The sequence below is a fragment of the Nilaparvata lugens genome, chromosome 5 (assembly GCF_014356525.2).
Source record: "Nilaparvata lugens isolate BPH chromosome 5, ASM1435652v1, whole genome shotgun sequence".
Lineage (NCBI taxonomy): Eukaryota > Metazoa > Arthropoda > Insecta > Hemiptera > Delphacidae > Nilaparvata > Nilaparvata lugens.
Window position 1 is genome coordinate 3791330 of NC_052508.1, and position 22484 is coordinate 3813813.

The 22484-nt window shown below is 32.8% G+C and overlaps 1 protein-coding gene across 7 annotated transcripts in view; it reads right to left on the reverse strand.

Moving 5' to 3' along the window:
• The window catches only part of LOC111043473 (collagen alpha-1(XVIII) chain), a 206737-nt gene that overhangs the window by 29987 nt on the left and 154266 nt on the right, over positions 1 to 22484 (reverse strand). For all 7 annotated transcript variants that reach the window (XM_039429740.1, XM_039429741.1, XM_039429739.1 and 4 more), the window contains 3 exons: positions 19828 to 19939; positions 17631 to 17683; positions 14527 to 14604 (listed from right to left, as the gene is read on the reverse strand). In XM_039429740.1, coding sequence (XP_039285674.1) covers positions 14527 to 14604; positions 17631 to 17683; positions 19828 to 19939 — 243 coding nt within the window. The remainder of the gene's footprint in view (positions 1 to 14526; positions 14605 to 17630; positions 17684 to 19827; positions 19940 to 22484) is intronic.

Genomic DNA, 22484 nt, shown 5'->3' on the forward strand with positions numbered 1-22484 from the left:
CATTATATTTAAAAAAATTGCATAGCCTATAATTGTTTCAGTGACGAGTAAGCCCCATCAATATAATCAACAAACCAATGCAAATAAATCAACAAGTAAATATTCAAGCATTATTTATTCATAATAAGAAAACAATATTTCAATACACAAAAATAAGTAGAATGATTGAGTAATTTAATCCAATAAAAGTTATTTTTTGTTAATCAAGCTACCTCTAAAAACTTTAGTCTAGGCCCTACTTATGAAATGTTCATGTCACGAGGATTGGAATAAGTCTTTATTGCGTAATTATTGTTTAAACGTAACTTTTGGATGGTGGCTTTTCTCTCACATACAACGGTACAACTGGAAGGAATGTCAGAAATGTCCTCTTTCAAAATGTCGTAATAAACAATTCACTTACATGAACTCTGATATATGAATTTTGGGAATGTTCCGCGGTTACAAACCACTTTTCAGTAGCACATACTGTTGAAAATGGACGATCACTCGAAAATGAGTTTTGAAAATCAATGCTGGTTAGTACCTTCTGAGATTCAGGAAACTTACCATTTATCGAATATTGATTTTGAATACTGTAATCCAACATATCCCAAATCTCCACAGATTCGCTAGTGTCTATTATAGCTAGGGTCTCAAAAAGATAAGTTATTTTCTTGCAGTTTACATGAATCTCACCTGGGATGGAGTTGAAGGCTACCGGTGTGCCATAAAAAAATATCAAGTTATATGTCAGTTCACTATCATCATGAACTTTTAAAAACTTTTTCTACAACTTCAATTTTAAAATATGAATCTGTTTCATAAAATGATTCTATGACTTTCAGATTGTGTTTTTTCATGACCTCAAAATGGTAAACGGGAAAACCATCAAAATAATCATTACACTTTCTTGTATCAAGTTCGACAATTCTTATCAAAATCCAGTCTCCACAAAAATGTAGATCTATGACAGTATATTCTGTAACACGTTTACATTGAAGTTCGCCCGCAATTTTATCCTCTAAAACCTTGTAAACCTCAATAAATGATCCAACCATGGAAGGTTTATCGTAACATATAACCATAAATCCATCTTTGAAGCATGTTATATACTTTCGATTCTCATACTGATATCTTCCATTATCAACTTGGAAATTATAAGTGAATTTTATAGCTTGAGATTTCTTACACCAAATGTACGATGAGTAACGAAAAGAAACAATTATATAGTAATCGTCGATTGAAGTATAGCTATGTCCTTTAAATGGACGTGTTGATTCATGTCTATTCAATGTCCTCAATGTTTGCACTTTGCAGCAGTCACAGGTTTTGTCACATGTGAGGAAAAGATATTGAACCTTGTCCTTCATTAACCACAACACATGATTTCTCAATATGCAAATACTTTGCACACACTCCATCCCGTCTGAAGGTTTGAATACTGATAATGTGTAAACGATTTTTGGTTTTTCTTTGAAATCCATTAATAGTAATACTTTTTCCTTGTTCTTACGTTCTCCTAAAATTGGGTAATAAACACAATCTTGTGGCGCTCTTGAAGGGTAATTTACTTGAACAAAATAAAACTTTTCAAAATCATATTGCTCCGGCTTAAAGATATATTCGGTAAAAACACCATTTACCCAATTGTGTTTCAGTGAAGCATGTTGCCGAAAAACGTTTTTGAAAGAATTAATCGGTGATAACAGGCGTTTATTATCATTAGGCTTATCAAGAGACTCTACACTTTTATTGAAATTCAGAACTGAATCAAAGCAGTCCGTGAAGGAAGCAGCATTTTCTTCTTGACTTTCAACATTTGGAAGCCAACTCCTACCAAAACATTCAATTACCAGTTCTCTCCATAGCTTTTCGCTATTAGCCACTTGGTGCCATAGAAAACATACCTCACTGCAGGCCATCAGGTCCTCCTTGGAAAGATACGAAAATATTTTTTCCAAAATTTCTGGAGGCACCAGCAAAACCTCATCATTGGAATCCATCGTTGCACCCCGCGATAATTGTATTATCAATCTTCAAAATATCAGAACCAACAATGTAATCTTTCGAAAGCAACCAACTTCAAGAAATTGGTTCTATGTAATAACAGCAGTTTGAGCTTTGAGTCACTTCCTGCCAATAATAATTCAGCTGTTTATTCTGACGTCCAATCCAATAGCTAGTCAGTCCATATAGAAATGTATGAATTGATTTATAAACAGCTGTAAACATTTAGTTGAATCTCGTTCAAACTGCGCTTAGAAAATATATATTTTTACTTTCCTTGCCCTATTACCATAGGTGAGGAAAGTATTGCTTTCCGAAAAAAATTAAGATACCCCAATTTCTAAATTTCTATACGTTTCAAGGTCCCCTGAGTCCAAAAAAGTGGTTTTTGGATATTGGTCTGTATGTGTGTGTGTGTGTGTGTGTGTGTGTGTGTGTGTGTGTGTGTGTGTGTGTGTGTGTGTGTGTGTGTGTGTGTGTGTGTGTGTGTGTGTGTGTGTGTGTGTGTGTGTGTGTATTAGTGTATGTGTGTCTGTGTACACGATATCTCATCTCCCAATTAACGGAACGACTTGAAATTTGGAACTTAAGGACCTTACACTATAAGGATCCGACACGAACAATTTCGATCAAATGCAATTCAAGATGGCGGCTAAAATGGCGAAAATGTCGTCTAAAACAGGGTTTTTCGCGATTTTTTCGAAAACGGCTCCAACGATTTCGATCAAATTCATACCTGAAATAGTCATCGATAAGCTCTATCAACTGTCACAAGTCCTATATCTGTAAAAATTTCAGGAGCTCCGCTCCATCTATGCAAAGTTTGATTTTAGATTTTCAATTATCAGGCTTCAGATACAATTTGAACAGAAAATTTCAAGTGGAATAGATTGAGCATGAAAATCTCTACAATCAATGTTCAGTAAACAATATTCACCTATAATTGAAAATAAACTCTAAATTCGAAAAATGTGAATATTCAATTGCAAATTATTGTTGATTCTATTAAATCATTCACTATGAAGAGATAGCAGACCTCGTATGTCTCCAGCGTTACTGCCCTGTCACCAGCTGGCTCAAATCTTTGAATAGTAGACTTGTAACGCGCGGGAACACTAGCGTCAAGTGATCAATTTTCATAACGGCAAGGAAAGTTGTGTGAGTGCGCCACACCAGATTTTTTATTATGTTCGTATTTCCGCAGACTATTTGGCCGTGAGCACCAAAGATTGGGACCTTGCCTGTGTATACCTTGCCTGGGACGCAGGACCTACCTACTACATAAATGAAAATGCTCTTTAAATAGTAACTGTATTTATCTAAATGAATTAAATTAATCGGGTTGGTCTAATGGTAGGAGCGTTACAAACTACGGTCTGCTAGCACCATAGGTGTTTGTGTAAAATAAGTTGAGACTTGGCCCTCCATCACAAGAAATTAGGGTTGCCAAATCGTGTCAAATTGCAACTTTCTCAAATTTCCAATTCAACGTCAGAATTGGATGTAGAATATTATCCCCGATATCCTAGTAGTGCTAGAAATGTTTCAGAGTTGAAGGATCAAAAGGAAATTTAACTTTTATGATAAAATTGGAAACATCGCAAAAATTTGTTTTCCTTTTGAATATCACCTCTCTGAATATTGGGGCGTCGTAATGCGTGATAATTTTATATCAAATTGGCGGGGAGAATGTCTCCTTTCTATTGGTGTCTGGATAATTTTTATCCGACCTATAGTTATTTTTTAATTGATGTTTATGTTCGTCAATGTCGAAACATTTCGAGCAGAAAACATGAAATTTTCGACATGCTAGGAACTGTTTTGTTTCAAAAGATGAGTAGGTGGTGAAAGCGAGAAAGTTTCTCAGAAATAATTGAAATTATTTTTCCAATTGTCAAACGTGCCCGGAAGAACGTATTTTGGCCTCTCAGAAGTTTCAAAGTCAAGGATAGCGGATGAATGGTGTACCACCATAGGCTATCAATAGCTGGGATCAACAAAAAAAATCTGGTGAGGCGCACTCACACAACTTTCCTTGCCGTTATGAAAATTGATCACCTGACGCTAGTGTACTCGCGCATCTCAAGTCTACTATTCAAAGATATGAGACAGCTGGTGATAGGTCAATAACGCTGGAAACACACGAGGTCTGCTATCTCTTTGTAGTGAACCAACAGTTGCCAATAGTTTGCAATTAAATAATCACATTTTCTGGGATTTTAAGTTTATTTTCAATTTTAGGTGGAAATGTTACTGAACATTAATTGCAGAGATTTTCATGCTCAATCTTTTCACTTGATTTTTTTTGTTTAAATGGTATATGAAGGCTGATAATTGAGAATCTAAAATTAAACTTTGCATAGATGGAGCGAAGGTCCTGAAATTTTTACAGATATAGGACTTGTTGCAGTTGATAGAGCTTATCGATGACTATTTTAGGTATAAATTTGATCAAAATCGTTGGAGCCGTTTTCGAGAAAATCGCGAAAAACCATGTTTTTGACAACATTTTCGTAATTTAGCCGCCATCTTGGATTGCATATGATCGAAATTGTTCGTATCGGATCCTTATAGTGTAAGGACCTTACGTTCCAAATTTCAAGTCACTCCGTTAACTGGGAGATGAGATATCGTCTACACAGACGCACATACACTCATACACACACACACACACACACACACACACACACACACACCACACACACACACACACACACACACACACCACACACACACACACACACCACACACACACACACACACACACACACACACCACACACACACACACACACACACACACACACACACCACACCACACACACACACACACCACACACACACACACACACACACACACCACACACACACACACCACACACCACACACAACACACACACACACACACACACACACACACACACACACACACACACACACACACACACACACACACCACACACACACACACACACACACACACACACACACCACACACACACACACACCCACACACACACACACACACACACACACACACACAACACACACACACACCACACACACACACCACACACACACACACACACACACACACACACACACCACACACACACACACACACACACACACACACAACACAACACACACACACACACACCACACCACACACACACACCACACACACACACACACACACATACAGACCAATACCCAAAAACCACTTTTTCGGACTCAGGGGACCTTGAAACGTATAGAAATTTAGAAATTGGGGTACCTTAATTTTTTTCGGAAAGCAATACTTTCCTTACCTATGGTAATAGGGCAAGGAAAGTAAAAAATACAGAACGATTGAAAAATTCAGCAACTGCAAGTCACATGATCATCTTCTCTCTATCTATCTATCTTGTATCTATATAATTATATAAAAGCGAAATGGCGCTCACTCACTGACTGACTCACTCACTCGCAGAACTAAAAATCTACCGGACCAAAAACGTTCAAATTTGGTAGGTATGTTCAGTGTGCCCTCTAGAGGCGCACTAAGAAATCTTTTGGCGATATTTTAACTCTAAGGGTGGTTTTTGAGGGTTTAAAGTTCTTTTAGCATGTATATTCTTCTTATTCCAATATCTTAAAATTATAATATTGAAATGTCCATACCATATGTTAATATAGAACTATAATCTAGAGAGAGTACCTCTTCTAAACAGTACAGGTAACTAAATTCAAAATTTTGTCAGGTTGGCATTAAGTTGAGTTGACTTTGTTAGGTTGGCACTAAGTTGAAGATTGAAATGCATTTATCCAGGACCTCCTAAATACCAATTTATCCAATTAGCCAAAATTAGCGTTTTCTCAGCTTTTCTGCGTTTCCTCACCTTTTTCAATAATTGATGGAGATATATTGAAAAAAATCAGTACACAGGTTTAGCTGAGGTGGAAGATTTTTGTTCGCCAAAGATACGCCGATATAGTAACAGGTGTTTCTCGTGATCAAATTGACATAATACGCTCAAATTCGGTATAGAGGTTCCGCTGAGGTCTACATGCAGGCGAGCGAAGCGAGCCCGCTGATCTCATTTTCGGACGATCCAGTCGGGGTCCAGGGGGCGGAGCCCCCTGGCTAGACAGATATGGCGAGTGAAGCGAGCCTGACGGCTAGTAAAATAATAAAACTGACAACCTCGCCTCAAATAATCCAGTGTTTCATTACAGCCTTTCTAGAGGCAATCAGCTGCTCACGTTTGAAATAATTCAGTCAAATATCTCGTAAATTTCCAGCTTTTAGCATACAATTTGGTACACAATGCATACCATGCAGCTGTTCTCCGAACTTTAAAATTCCTTGGAGTCAAAAAAACGATCTTCCGATTCCTTTTGACGATTGGAAAATTAATTACAATTATTTCTGAGAAACTTTCTCGCTTTCACCACCTTTTTATCTTTTAAAACAGAAAAGTTTCTAGCATGTAGAAGAACTCATGTTTTCTGCACGAAATGTCTCGACATTGATGAACATAAACATTAACTGGTAGTTCTGTGAACAGTAGACCTCACGCAGTATTCTCATCCACAAGTACCTGATTGAAACTGTAGACCTTATGGAAGTACAGTAATAGACTGGCTTCTCCACACATCTGTATAATCACTTGTCAGCTGATTTATGATGAATAGTTCTATAGTCTGATTTTTACTTTAATATTGGCGTATGAAGGAAGTTCCTTTTACTTTCCTTGCCCTATTACCATAGGTAAGGAAAGTATTGCTTTCCGAAAAAATCTGGTGTGGTACACTCACACAACTTTCCTTGCTCATATTCGAAACTACGATCAGACTTTTGTATATGTGTATATATAATTGTTTTCAGAGTACTTTTTCCTTTGTGTAAATTGTGGAATTCAATGATTTTTTCAGTCGTCATTTTTTTAAAGTCTTCAAAACAGCTGATCTACAGATAAAATATCTCGACTATGTGTTCTTTTTATGAACTGCTCTACCTACCTACCTCATGCACGAGAAGGAGGTTACAAAGTCCATTTCTCAAGGATGGAGTGGACCCCCCATTAGTTTCCCAGGAAGGAGACTCATGCCAGTTAATAGAGCTGATAAATAACTATACAGAGTATGAATTTGAAAAAAATCGGTCAAGTTATTTTGAAAAAATCGTGAAAAACATGGTTTTTTAGTAATTATCCGCCATTTTTCTCAAGAATATTACGGAGCTCCTGCAATTTTCCAAGGAAAAAACTCATGTCATTTGATAGGACTTATGAATAGCTTCCCATGGCTTGAATTTGAAGAAAATCGTTAGAGCCGTTTTCGAGAAAACTGTGAAAAACCTGGTTTTTGGTCATTATCCGCCATTTTTCTCAAGAATATTACGGAGCTCATGGAATTTTCCCAGAAATGAGACTCATGCCAGTTGATAGTGCTTATGAATATCTATCCATGGTATGAATTTGAAGTAAATCGTTAAAGCAGTTTTCGAGAAAACGGTGAAAAACATGGATTTTTAGTCATTATCCGCCATTTTTCTCAAGAATATTACGGAGCTCCTGAAATTTTCCCAGAAATGAAACTTATGCCAGTTGATAGGGCTTAAAAATAGCTATCCATGGTATAAATTTGAAGAAAATAGTTGGAGCCGTTTTCGAGAAAACCGTGAAAAACATGCTTTTTTAGTCATTTTCCGCCATTTTTCTCAAGAATATTACGGAGCTCCTGAAATTTTCCCAGGAATGAGACTTATGCTAGTTGATAGGGCTTATAAATAGCTATCCATGATATAAATTTGAAGAAAATCGTTAGAGCCATTTTCGAGAAAAACGTGAAAAACATGGTTTTTTAGTAATTATCCGCCATTTTTTCCGCCATCTTGAATTGGATTTTATTGAATTTCTTATTGTCGGGTCCTCATGGTATAGGGACCTTAAGTTTAAAATTTCAAGTCGATCGGTTAATTAGGAATGGAGTTATCGTGTTCACAGACATACACACACACACACATACACACATACACACACACAGACCAACACCCAAAAATCATGTTTTTGGACTCAGGGGACCTTGAAACGTATAGAAAACTTGAAATTGGGGTACCTTAATTTTTTTTGGAAAGCAATACTTTCCTTACCTATGGTAGTAGGGCAAGGAAAGTAAAAAATTGAGGTACCCCAATTTCCACATTTCTATACGTTTCAAGTACGTTTCAAGGTCCCCTGAGTCCAAAAAAGTGGTTTTTGGGTATTGGTCTGTATGTGTGTGTGTGTGTGTGTGTGTGTGTGTGTGTGTGTGTGTGTGTGTGTGTGTGTGTGTGTGTGTGTGTGTGTGTGTGTGTGTGTGTGTGTGTATGAGTGTATGTGCGTCTGTGTACACGATATCTCATCTCCCAATTAACGGAATGACTTGAAATTTGGAACTTAAGGTCCTTACGATATAAGGAACCGACACGAACAATTTCGATCTGATGCAATTCAAGATGGCGTATAAAATGGTGAAAATGTTGTCAAAAACAGGGTTTTTCACGATTTTCTCGAAAACGGCTCCAACGATTTTGATCAAATTTATACGTAAAATAGTCATTGATGAGCTCTATCAACTGCCACAAGTCTCATATCTGTAAAAATTTCAGGAGCTCCGCCCCATCTATGCAAAGTTTGATTTTAGATTCTCAATTATCAGGCTTTAGATACAATTTAAACAAAAAATTCTAAGTGGAAAAGATTAAGCATGAAAATCTCTTCAATTAATGTTCAGTAACATTTTCACCTAAGATTGAAAATAAGCTCGAAATTCGAGAAAATGCTATTATTTCAATTACAAACTGTTGATTCTATTAAATCATTCACTATGAAGAGATAGCAGACCTCATGTGTGTCTCCAGCGTTATTGCCCTGTCACCAGCTGGCTCAAATCTTTGAATAGTAGACTTGAGATGCGCGGGAACACTAGCGTCAGGTGATCTATTTTCATAACGGCAAGGAAAGTTGTGTGAGTGCACCACACCAGATTTTTTCCTTTTATAGTATCCTTGAAATGCAAAATTTCCAAAAACCTTGTATATACGTCGACGCGCAATTAAAAAAGGAACATACGTGTCAAATTTCATGAAAATCTATTACCGCGTTTCGCCGTAAATGGGCATCATTATATAAACATTTAAAGATTTAATCATTTGAACATTTAAACATTTAAACATTTAAAAATTTAAAAATTTAAAAATTAAAAATTTAAAAATTTAAAAATTTAAAAATTTAAAAATTAAAAATTTAAAAATTTAAAAATTTAAAAATTTAAAAATTTAAAAATTTAAAAATTTAAAAATTTAAACATTTAAACATTTAAAATTTAAACATTTAAACATTAAACATTAAACATTTAAACATTTAACATTTAAACATTTAAACATTTAAACATTTAAACATTTAAACATTAAACATTTAAACATTGAACATTTAAACATTTAAACATTTAAACATTTAAACATTTAAACATTTAAACATTTAAACATTTAAACATTTAAACATTTAAACATTTAAACATTTAAACATTTAAACATTTAACATTTAAACATTTAAACATTTAAACATTTAAACATTTAAACATTTAAACATTTAAACATTTAAACATTTAACATTTAAACATTTAACATTTAAACATTAAACATTTAACATTAAACATTTAAACATTTAACATTTAAACATTTAAAACATTTGAACATTTGAACATTTAAGCATTTAAGCATTTAAGCATTTAAGCATTTAAACATTTAAACATTAAACATTAAACATTTAAACATTTAAACATTTAAACATTAAACATTTAAACATTAAACATTTAAACATTAAACATTTAAACATTTAAACATTTAAACATTTAAACATTTAAACATTTAACATTTAAACATTAAAATTTAAACATTAAACATTTAAAATTTAAAAATTTAAAAATTTAAACATTTAAACATTTAAACATTTAAACATTTAAACATTTAAACATTTAAACATTTAAACATTTAAACATTTAACATTTAAAATTTAAACATTTAAACATTTAAACATTTAAACATTTAAACACTTAAACATTTGAACATTTGAACATTAAGCATTTAAGCATTTAAGCATTTAAGCATTTAAACATTTAACATTTAAACATTTAAACATTTAAACATTTAAACATTTAAACATTTAAACATTTAAACATTTAACATTTAACATTTAAACATTTAAACATTTAAACATTTAAACATTTAAACATTTAAACATTTAAACATTTAAACATTTAAACATTTAAACATTTACATTTAAACATTTAAACATTTAAACATTTAAACATTTAAACATTTAAACATTTAAACATTTAAACATTTAAACATTTAAACATTTAACATTTAACATTTAAACATTTAAACATTTAAACATTTAAACATTTAACATTAAACATTTAAAAATTTAAAAATTTAAAAATTAAACATTTAAACTTAAACATTTAAACATTTAAACATTTAAACATTTAACATTTAAACATTTAAACATTTAAACATTTAAACATTTAAACATTTAAACATTAAACATTTAAACATTTAAACATTTAAACATTTAAACATTTAAACATTAAACATTTAAACATTTAAACATTTAAACATTTAAACATTAAACATTTAAACATTTAAACATTTAAACATTAACATTTAAAACATTTAAACATTTAAACATTAAACATTTAAACATAAACATTTAAACATTTAAAAATTAAAATTTAAACATTTAAACATTTAAACATTTAAACATTTAAACATTTAAACATTTAAACATTAAACATTTAAACATTTAAACATTTAAAAATTTAAACATTTAAACATTAAACATTTAAACATTTAAACATTTAAACATTTAAACATTTAAACATTTAAACATTTAAACATTTAAACATTTAAACATTTAAACATTTAAACATTTAAACATTTAAACATTTAAACATTTAAACATTTAAACATTTAAACATTTAAACATTTAAACATTTAAACATTTAAACATTTAAACATTTAAAACATTTGAACATTTAAACATTAAACATTTAAACATTTAAACATTTAAACATTTAAACATTTAAACATTTAAACATTTAAACATTTAAACATTTAAACATTAAACATTTAAACATTTAAACATTTAAACATTTAAACATTTAAACATTAAACATTTAAACATTTAACATTTAAACATTTAAACATTTAAACATTAAACATTTAAACATTTAACATTTAAACATTTAAACATTTAAACATTTAAACATTTAACATTTAAACATTTAAACATTTAAACATTTAAACATTTATACATTAAAAATTTAAAAATTTAAAAATTTAAACATTTAAACATTTAAACATTTAAACATTTAAACATTTAAACATTTAAAATTTAAACATTTAAAATTTAAACATTTAAACATTTAAACATTTAAAAATTTAAACATTTAAACATTTAAACATTTAAACATTTAAACACTTAAACATTTGAACATTTGAACATTTAAGCATTTAAGCATTTAAGCATTTAAGCATTTAAACATTTAAACATTTAAACATTTAAAAGTTTAAACATTTAAACATTAAGAGAAATGCCAAACCGTTGACTTGAATCTTAGACCTCACTTCGCTCGGTCAATTAAAAAATAACTATAGGTCGGATAAAAATTATTTACACATTTACACATTCAAACATTTAAACAAATGCCAAACCGTTGACTTGAATCTTAGACCTCACTTCGCTCGTTCAATTAAAAAATAACTATAGGTCGGATAAAAATTTGCACCAAATATGCTACCCTACCGTGGGTGAATGACCTCTCCAACATTCAATTTCAGGGTGGTCATTAATTTCAAAGCCTTCTCCTCAATTTTGAGGAGACCTATTTAGCATTTCCAGGTATTAAGACAACCAGAGGATCAGAAAGGACAGGCCCATTGTTAGAACGCATGCATGAATGCATAATTGTGAATGTGTAGTTTGAATGGCATGTGGGAAATGGCATGTTTCATAGGATGACGACCAGCACTTTTCAAGCATGGTTATTTCAACACTTTCAACCAGGAATTTTAGAAAGTTGTGCACGTGGTAATTGAGGATTTTTGAAAAGCATGTGGCAGAACTAATATTCTGAGAGGTCAATGACAAGCCTCAATTGGAATTTAAAGACCTTTTTGTAATTGAATAAATAATGAAATATCAAGGGTAATGTAAATAATGATCACTAAAGCTGTATTTTGATACCGGTAATCCATATTATATGTTACATTACTCATGAGTATTAGGTAGGCTGTTTCTTATAATATAGGGTAGTGCACTACAAATAATTATGTATTAAATTTTTTAATTTTTACTGTAGACTACAATTTATTACTTATGTGATTGATGTTATGTTACTATGTCACATTTGAATTTAGATTGATGTATTTGGCACTTGTGAATTTGATGCATTTATTCTCATTTTTGTATTGTTTGTTTTGTATTGGTTTTGATGTAATATTGATGTATATATTCATATTATCGGAGTTGATTAAATCTTTAAGAGAGTAAAGAATTATTGTATGTCTTGTTAAAGAATCAGTTTCATAGCTGAGAGTCAGGGAAGATAATTTTTTTCTTGAATGAGCTTCAGCCTATTTTTTTATTACAAACTCTAGATTATTATTCCTCTGAAAGAGAACTGCGAGTAATTAATAAAGTTTGAAGTAGAGTCCCCAATATTGTTAAATACTGGAAAGATAAATATTGGCAAGTAGTGGTGGTAGTCACAGATCCCTTATGAAGAGGAACCCCACACATGAGCGACAGGTTGACACATTAGGCTATATATGGAGGAACGAGAACGTCCCAAGCCAGTCTTGAAGAATTGGTCATTGAGAGGTGTCAAGTGTCCTGTGTGGAGGTATTCTCTGGGATTGGCAAACAGCTGCATCAGATGTCACAATTCATAGGAGAGTGACGTGATCAAGCTACAGTGAGTCTTATCATCAGTTTTATTCTTGACACATACTAGGATTTCAATTATTGATCTGTGACTCCACTAAAGCCAAAAATAGCAACAACCTTCCAGTTTCCTTTTTCAAGTAGGGTTTAACAAAGAATTATTAGTAATTTCAGAGGAAGAGTTTTTATTCAATTCCATAGATTTCAAATTTATTTTAAATTATTGCTTTTGAATTTCAGTTTTGAACATTTCTTGAAAGATTTAAATTCTATTGATAATTGTATATATTGATTTTAATTACTCACTAGCATTTCTTGGATTCTATGTTATTATCAAATTCAAATTGAAAACTTCATTTTCAATTTTTAAATTGATTACATTTTTGAGTAAATTTAGTTTTGAAGCTCTATTCATATTTAATTTTCTCTCATTTGTGAGGCTTCTCAGCACTATTGCAACTTTATTTCATTTTCGTCTATTTGAATTCTCAATATAGTTTAGCAATAACTGATTGATTTCTTGTTTTATTCAACAAATCCCAAATTCACGACCCAGAGTGAGAGTTTCAGGTTATGTTTATTTATATTTTATCATTTTACTAGTATTTATCTATCAACTATTATTTTCCTAGTCAAAAAAGACTGGGTGGCGCCCAAAAGAAGCCATATATATTGGCAGATTATTTATTGAATTTAATTAGTTAATCCTTATTTGATTATTTTTTTTAATTTCGAGGTACTTTACTTAAAGAGCAAGTTGACAAAGAGCTCAAATTATTCAGACACCAATACAAAGGAGCCATTCTCCCCGTTAATTTGATATAAAGTTATCACGAATTACGACGCCCCATGATTCTGAGAGTAGTGATATCAAAATAAAAACAAATTTTCGTGATGTTTCCAATTTTATCATAAAAGTTAAATTTCCTTTTAATCCTCCAAAACTGGATCTTTTCTAGCACTACTAAGATATCTGGGATGATATTCTACATTTTATTCTGATGTTGAATTTGAAATTTGAGAAAGTTGCAATTTTACACGAATTGGCAACCATGTAATTTATTCGGATGGAGGGCCAAGTCTCAACTTATTTTACACAAACTATTATAGTTTGTGGATTCGAATCCCGCTGATGGCATGGAAGTTTGATCATCTCATGAATTCACCAACGCTCTTCCCATTACTCATGCCCAAGCAAAAAACTTGGTGCCATGTAGGCATGCATCACCCGCAATAGAAAAAAATATTTTCCAGGCATAATTTATACTAATAATACTTAGATTGGCTAATTAGCGATATTTTCCGTCTCCGAGCTATTTCTGTTCTAATATGAATTTGAATTCATACATTCAACTCAATCATCTATCGCAACTAAAAAATGATCCATTATAATTCTCAAAGTTTCATTCAACTTTGAATTTAAGTACCGTATTTTAACGTTTCATTCAAGTAGTTTTGGGCTTGAGCCTTTATACTTTTAAGAAAGTTGTGTAATTCTGAATGATTGAATTATCTAAATAAATTGCATTGTTCTTCAAGTGAATAGTAAAATTCAAGTGAATTACATTTTCATCTCTGGAAATTGGAAAACCTGGAGGCCCTGGAGGACCCGGTGGTCCTTCGATTCCTTCTCCAGGTGGTCCCTGAAACAATTCAACAATATAATTATTGAAGATTAGCAGGTAACCCGTGCTCCGCAAGGGTCCAATTGAAAACTTGATCTTCTGAAATCCTGAAGAATACAAAAATGCCTATAACCATCCTCGGTAGATTTAGAACCTATACACAAAATTTCAAGTTAATCAGTCCAGTCAATACCTACTATTGCTAGGTGGTAATAGTAATACTGTAGTAGGTATTGGTCCAGTACTGTAGTTCAGAAGTCGTGATTCGTGAATTTTTTTATCCCGTACGTATATAAGCTAATTCTTCTCTTTATTATAAGTTTTAGGAATGTCAGTTACAAATATAAGCTTTTTCACTAAATAGTGAGCCAATTTGGCTAAGCAATTTGAAATTTCCCAGATGGGAAGAAGAGTTACAAAGGAGATACATAGCTAAAAATGGTAGAGCAGATATTTTAAAGAAATAAAAAGAAGAAATCATTCTAAGAAATACAAAATTTATTGGTTTACAATATTTAAAAAGAAATAAATTTGAAATGTATAGTTTAAAAAGTGATATAATTTAGGCTATGAAGAAAAGGAAAACAGATTATTATCGAACAAGTCTTAATTATCTTATATAAAAATGAGTTCCTATTTATTTCAATTTGATTAATTTTTGAAAACTATTTAGGTACAGTATTTAATATTTTGAGGATTTTCCTCTTGGTTTGAATTCTCTACATTTTATTTATTATTTTTAAATTCCAATAAAAAAGAAAAACAAGACATTATAACTAATAAAATGACGAATGATTAATTGAGTACGATACCAATCCCCTTTATGATGACCATCTCGTCAGCTTTGGCTGGAAGGTGAGGTCTAGAGGAAGGTCCAGGTCCTGGTCAGTCAGAGTCTTTGGATGTTCGCGAGGAGCGGCACAAAAAGAGACTGACTCAAAAAAGTGGAAAAAGTGGGAAAATCCAATATGAAAATGCCAGCTGGTGGGGAGACTGGAAAGTTCCACCACTCTGAAGCTCTGCGATTTTTCATTCAGTCAGCGCAATTTGGCTTTCTAGTGATCCTGATTTTATTATTGAAAATTAAAATAAAAATAAATTTAAATTTTGAAGTGCTTTTGGAGCTGTCAAAACCCATGGTTTATGACACATGTTGTGAGTACATTTTTGGAAAAAGTACTTGGAATTTTTATTTCTTGACAATCTAAAATTGGTATGAGAGAAATGAATTGGAAATAAATGAAACTAATCTAATCCTATCTTTTCAGTCATACATGAAATATAATTGAATATTCAATATGATACGAAATGAGTCTTGCCTATACAGCTGCACCACAATAATTGCTACCGTTCTGGCAGCGGGAAATGATCATTACTGAGTTGGGGTATGCCAATACCTACTATTACTTAATATACCTACTATCAAGTGATAGTAGTTATTGGGTATGCTATCTCATCTATTGTTCATATGCTTTTCCTCCAACTTGATTGTTTCACTATGTATCAGCAAATAATCAAATCAATAATTAAACGGTATATTTACTCTCTGGTATCAGCCTATCAGCGACAATGAATACCATTCCATTCTTAACAAATCTTATATTAAAATATTGCGGAGGAAAGGTTTATCCACATAGATACTAGTAGTTCTTTGAACAATTATTGTCACTATGCGTACGCCAATATTCCCAAAATACTGATTATTTGGTTATGGCTATATGACTAAACTTTTCTATATACTTTTTCATCCAACGTTCAGAACAGACTATCATTAATTTATACATTACTAGTCCGCATTTAGCCGTGAATAAGGACTATAAAAACATAAAGATATAATCTAAACAGTCGACATGAGTCTTCCACCTTCCTTGGTCGATTATACAGAGTGGGTGAAAAGTCCGAGAACGGCCTGATATCTCATACACAAAGGTAATTTCACGGTGGGTGTTATTGGGGATCCTACTCATATTGAAAATACTACTTTACTATGACTTCAAAAATTTGGTTCGCCATCTTGGATCCGCTATTTAGAACGCAACTTTGTTTTTTAAATGGGAAGGTTGTCATGCGATACATGATTTCGATACGTAATTTCAAGAAAAAATGAATGGCGAAAACCGCATATCGATATCTCAAACCGTTTCGAAGATATTCACATTATTAATAAATACTATTAAAAGCAGAAAGGGAAGAGAAAAGTATGAGAACGGCTATCTCATGGAAAAATGTGATTGCGTGGTGGGTGTGATTGGGGATCCTACTCATATTGAAAATACTACTTTACTATGAATTCAAAAATCTGGTCAGCCATCTGCGATCCGCCATTTAGAATGCAACTTTGTTTTTTTCCAAATAGGAAGGTGGTCATGTGATACATGATTTCAATACGTAATTTCAAGACAAAATGAACGACGAAAACCGCACATCGATATCTCAAACCGTTTCGAAGCAGATATTCATTCATATTATTAATCAATACCACTTATCTATTTCATTATTCTGATTTGATGGTATTGATTAATAATGTGAATATCTTCGAAACGGTTTGAGATATGGATATGCGGTTCTCGCCATTCATTTTTTCTTAAAATTCCGTATGGAAGTCATATATCGCATGACAACCTTCCTATTTGAAAAAATAAAGTTGCATTCAAAATGACTGATCCAAGATGGCGGACTAAATTTTCGAAGTAAAGTAGTATTTTCAATATGATTAGGATCCCCAATAACACCCACCGTGAAATTACCTTTGTGTGTATGAGATATTAAGCCGTTCTCGGACTTTTCACCCACTCTGTATATGCTACTGCAGTAGAAGTAGCTTACATATATAATCTAGAGAACTAGAAAAACTACACTTTATATTCAACAGATTATAAAATGTTTCAATGAATGCAGATATGCTTTATAAAAGACGGATGTGTTCTTTTGTTATTGTACTGCTCTTGCTATCAAATCAAATCAATATCAGATTTATCATTTTTGAAAGTATTAGAATTATCATGATTATTCAACCTGATAGTAAAGTTATTCTGATTACTTACAGGTGGTCCTCTCTCTCCTTTTTCACCTTTCAGACCCACCGAGCGGTAGCTGTCTGTAAAACAAAGAAAACATCACGTATTGTGTTCCTCCAGCTCTTCTACAAACCAAACATTAAAATACTATCACTAATCCACCATCCTAAATCTTCTCATATTGTTATGGAGTGATGGTAGAAGACAGGGGAAACACATTTCTCATAATCGACAAAATATTAAATCAAGGCTGCTAATTTTTATTGTGTACTAAAACGTATATGAGGAGAACATTAGAAAATCGAAAAGATATATTGAAATATAATTCTGGGAGTTTTGGATTTGACTAAGTTCTATGACTTACATGCATAAGATATTTTATAGAAATAAAAAATAAAAATCCAAGTATCCTTTTTTAAAATTGTTTATTTAGGAAATGCTACGGCCATGATGCCATTATCAAGTAATTGAATGAAATTTTAGTTTTATTCAATTACTTGAATTCGGCATCATGGCCGAAACATGTCGTAAATAAGCAATTTAAAAAAAGGTTAATTAGGTTTTCATTTTTTATTTCTATTCAAGAGAAGCGCTAACGAAAAAATATGATATAATAATTGAGGGAAATTATATTAGAGGTAACTCCAGGAAATGCAGATTTGGATTCAAAAATCTGATAGCACTCATATTTGGTTAATGAGTGGACAGATTATTTTGATTGAGATACATGAATGAATAACACAACACAAGACTCATAAGTTCGAAGTTTCTGATTGCAGAACATAGTTGCATGAGATTGAAACACCTTGAGGTGGGATGTCTCGAAAGTGATTCCTTGAACTGCAGCCCCAAGCTCATTATTAATTAAATTTCATTCTTGCTCGGAAGCTCTTACAACAGTCAATAATAATACTGTTGCCTCTTCGTGAGTCGAAACACCTCTGACATGAACCATGCATGGTTCTCAGAAGTGAACTATTTATTTACTTAATTTAAATTTTATAATAATCATCTTTCATCTTGCTTTTGTATTTTTATATCCGATGGAAAATAACATTTATTTATCAACTCTGTTGTAGTTCAGACACTGTGTTACTTGTGAATATTTGAAAAAAACACAGTGTCTGAACTACAACAAAGTTATTATATAGTGTTTCGTCATGGAAAGAAACATCAATTTATTTATTATTCAACGAATGCAACATATCATAGTAAGAAATACCGTTTATTGTATCTAAGCTTATTATAGAACAGAATATTATTTTCTAGTATCAATGCTAAATTTCGAAGCTATCGCTCCCAGAAATGAATACGATAGCCTATTGAAATTTGATAAAATTCTTAAGAGATTTATTTCTACTAAGTTATATGGCATACAGTAGTTCCATATCAGTATCTCCCATCAGTTTTAGAGGTCTATTATAAAAGTGTGGAGTTATGTGTCCAATAGTTTATAAATGTATTTATTATTGTGTGTCACAATTCACGAAAGTAGCAAGGGTAACTTTTCATTAAAATAATCTCATTTTGACTAAGCTCTACATAAGCTTTTCCAGCTTTTAAGCTGAATAGAATTTTGGAATTTTAAGCTCTTCAGGTGAGAGAAGGGTTTATGACAAATATTCTCTTAAACCTCTATCATGGCTTAGGGCAATCACAGGGCAATCTTCAGGGTTGAATCTGCATATGTCATCAAATTTTGAGTTGTACTGAGATAATGGTTAGAAATGAAACAGAAATCATAATAAATTGAGTTTTAAGAGTAACTATTTTCAGACTTTTGAGAAGTATTTTCACAGTCACCATGCGATAGCAGCATCCCATCTCTTCAAGAATAGATGGTCACCAATAACTGACACTTCACGGCTATGAAATTGATCTCTATGAAATTTGCTCATCTTTCAAATATAATATCATCTTCTCCCATGAATGGTTCTACAGGGAGCTTCGTCTACATACTACTGTAGGTCAAAGAAAGTCTCACACATGCTTTTAAGAATCGTGAAGTATTATTCAACACGAGAGAATCTTTTTTGAATGTTCACTCTCGAGATGATTGTGATGCTGTTTCAATATCATTGAATATAATAATACTCGTATAAAATAATAAAATGAAACCTTCTGAAACTTTCACCGAAACATATTTGTTCACACAAGGTGTGTTGAAGTAGAATGCTTTTTTGTAAACTGGCATATAAAAATCAATCCGATTTTGTTCACTTACCTCCATTGTGGTCTACTACAGGAGAGATGTGATATGTATCTTGATTGAATTCGTTTTCTTCATAATTGTAGTTTTCAGTCCGTTGTTCTTTGGAAGCACCATTTTCATTAATCTGAAAAAATAAACATTTTTTAGAGTAGAGCTTGTTAAATGATCAAATTCAAATCGAAAAACAAATTCAATGTGACAGAATAAAGCACAGGTATTCAAGAATGTCATCGTATTTGTTCGAGACTGGTGTATGTACTGGTATTTGAGATTCAAGATAGTTTTGACCAATCTTGTTGATCTATTACAATCATATTATTATATGCTCTGCAACTCAATTCACAAATAAATATGAAAATATATACTATAATTATTCGAATCATTTTATTGTAACATTCGCTTCCTTCTTTGATTGACATAGTAATATCGGGGCACCGAGTTTCGCTAATTTTTATTTATTGATAAACAGAACACAATTCTCTAAAATGATTGTGTTTATATTTTACAGCTGGCTATACGTCAGCTTATGAATGCTATTTTACTTTCCTTGCCCTATTACCATAGGTAAGGAAAGTATTGCTTTCCGAAAAAAATTAAGGTGCCCCCATTTCTAAATTTCTATACGTTTCAAGGTCCCCTGAGTCCGAAAAAGTGGTTTTTGGGTATTGGTGTGTGTGTGTGTGTGTGGTGTGTGTGGTGTGTGTGTGTGTGTGTGTGTGTGTTGTGTGTGTGTGTGTGTGTGGTGTGGTGTGTGTGTGGTGTGTGTGTGTGTGTGTGTGTGTGTGTGTGTGTGTGTGTGTGTGTGTGTGTGTGTGTGTGTGTGTGGTGTGTGTGTGTGTGTGTGTGTGTGTGTGTGGTGTGTGTGTGTGTGTGTATGTGTATGTGTATGTGTATGAGTGTATGTGCGTCTGTGTAGACGATATCTCATCTCCCAGTTAACGGAGTGACTTGAAATTTGGAACGTAAGGTGCTTACTCTATAGAGGTGCGTACAGACTGTCGCTCTGCTCCGCAACCGAACGTCACTCCAGCAGAGCGATTGATGATCGACCGGTGTGTGTGTGTGTGTGTGTGTGTGTGTGTGTGTGTGTGTGTGTGTGTGTGTCTATGTGCGTCTGTGTACACGATATCTCATCTCCCAGTTAACGGAATGACTTGAAATTTGGAACGTAAGGTGCTTACTCTATAGAGGTGCGTACAGACTGTCGCTCTGCTCCGCAACCGAACGTCACTCCAGCAGAGCGATTGATGATCGACCGGCGAGCAACAGTGGTTCGACCGGGGAACGCGAGAATATCTAACATCTTCCGTAACGTTCATGATTGGTGCGTGGGCGGTGCGACTGTGGTTCGATGGTGGTACGAGGGCGGTACGAGGGAGGAGCGTGCTCGGTGCGGGCTGGAAGCGCGAGTATGTGTACGCTGCTTAAGGTTCCGACACGAACAATTTCGATCAAATGCAATTCAAGATGGCGGCTAAAATGGCGAAAATGTTGTCAAAAACAGGGTTTTTCGCGATTTTCTCGAAAACGGCTCCAACTATTTTGATCAAATTTATACCTGGAATAGTCATTGATAAGCTCTATCAACTGCAACAAGTCCTATATCTGTAAAAATTTCAGGAGCTTTTCCCCATCTATGCAAAGTTTGATTTTAGATTCTCAATTATCAGCCTTCATTCATATAATTTAAACAAAAAATTTCAAGTGGGAAAGATTGAGCATGAAAATCTCTGCAATTAATGTTCAGTAACATTTCCACCTAGAATTGAAAATAAGCTTGAAATCCGAGAAAATTGGGATTATTAAATTGCAAACTGTTGGTTCTATTAAATCATTCACTACGAAGAGATAGCAGACCTCGTGTGTTTCCAGCGTTATTGACCTATCACCAGGTGTCTCATATCTTTGAATAGTAGACTTGAGATGCGCGAGTACACTAGCGTCAGGTGATCAATTTTCATAACGTCAAGGAAAGTTGTGTGAGTGCGCCACACCAGATTTTTATAATTGATTATGATATTTCGGGGATGCGATATTTTGATTTTCCACAGAATCATTCGCTCACTTTCTACTATCCACAGATGACGAAAGTCTCAGCTGTTTCAGCCAAGGATGAATTATCCTTTTAATGTCCTTCAGCAATTTTTTCCAAGGATGAGAACTAGAAGTGCAATCGAATGAAACCTATCGATCATAAACCTACTATGTTCCAAATTTCGTGAAAATCGTTAGAGCTGTTTTCGAGATCCGTTGAACATAAATAACCATATAACCAGATATAAAAATATAAACAGATATTATACAGAAATTGCTCGCTTAATATAATAGGATTTCTCAACATTGATTAAATGAAAGGGGTTATGATTCCTCAACTTCACCCACAGTACTGATACATTATTGTGAGTTGTGCATGGAAATCGCTTATATGTCTTATATATTTGGTTCGAAAAGAAGGAACTATAAGGAGTGGAACAAGTTAGACAATGTAATATATCGTATTATAAAATTGGCTGGCTAACCAAACATAATTACTACGGTATTGCAGGTGTATTAAAGTAAATAAGTTTTGACTGAATGGAATGGGAAGTCGAACGTGGATGGATCGCAATGGATCATTCGGATTGCCTTCAATTGATTTTAATACGCGAGAATTTTTGGAGTTGGATGGC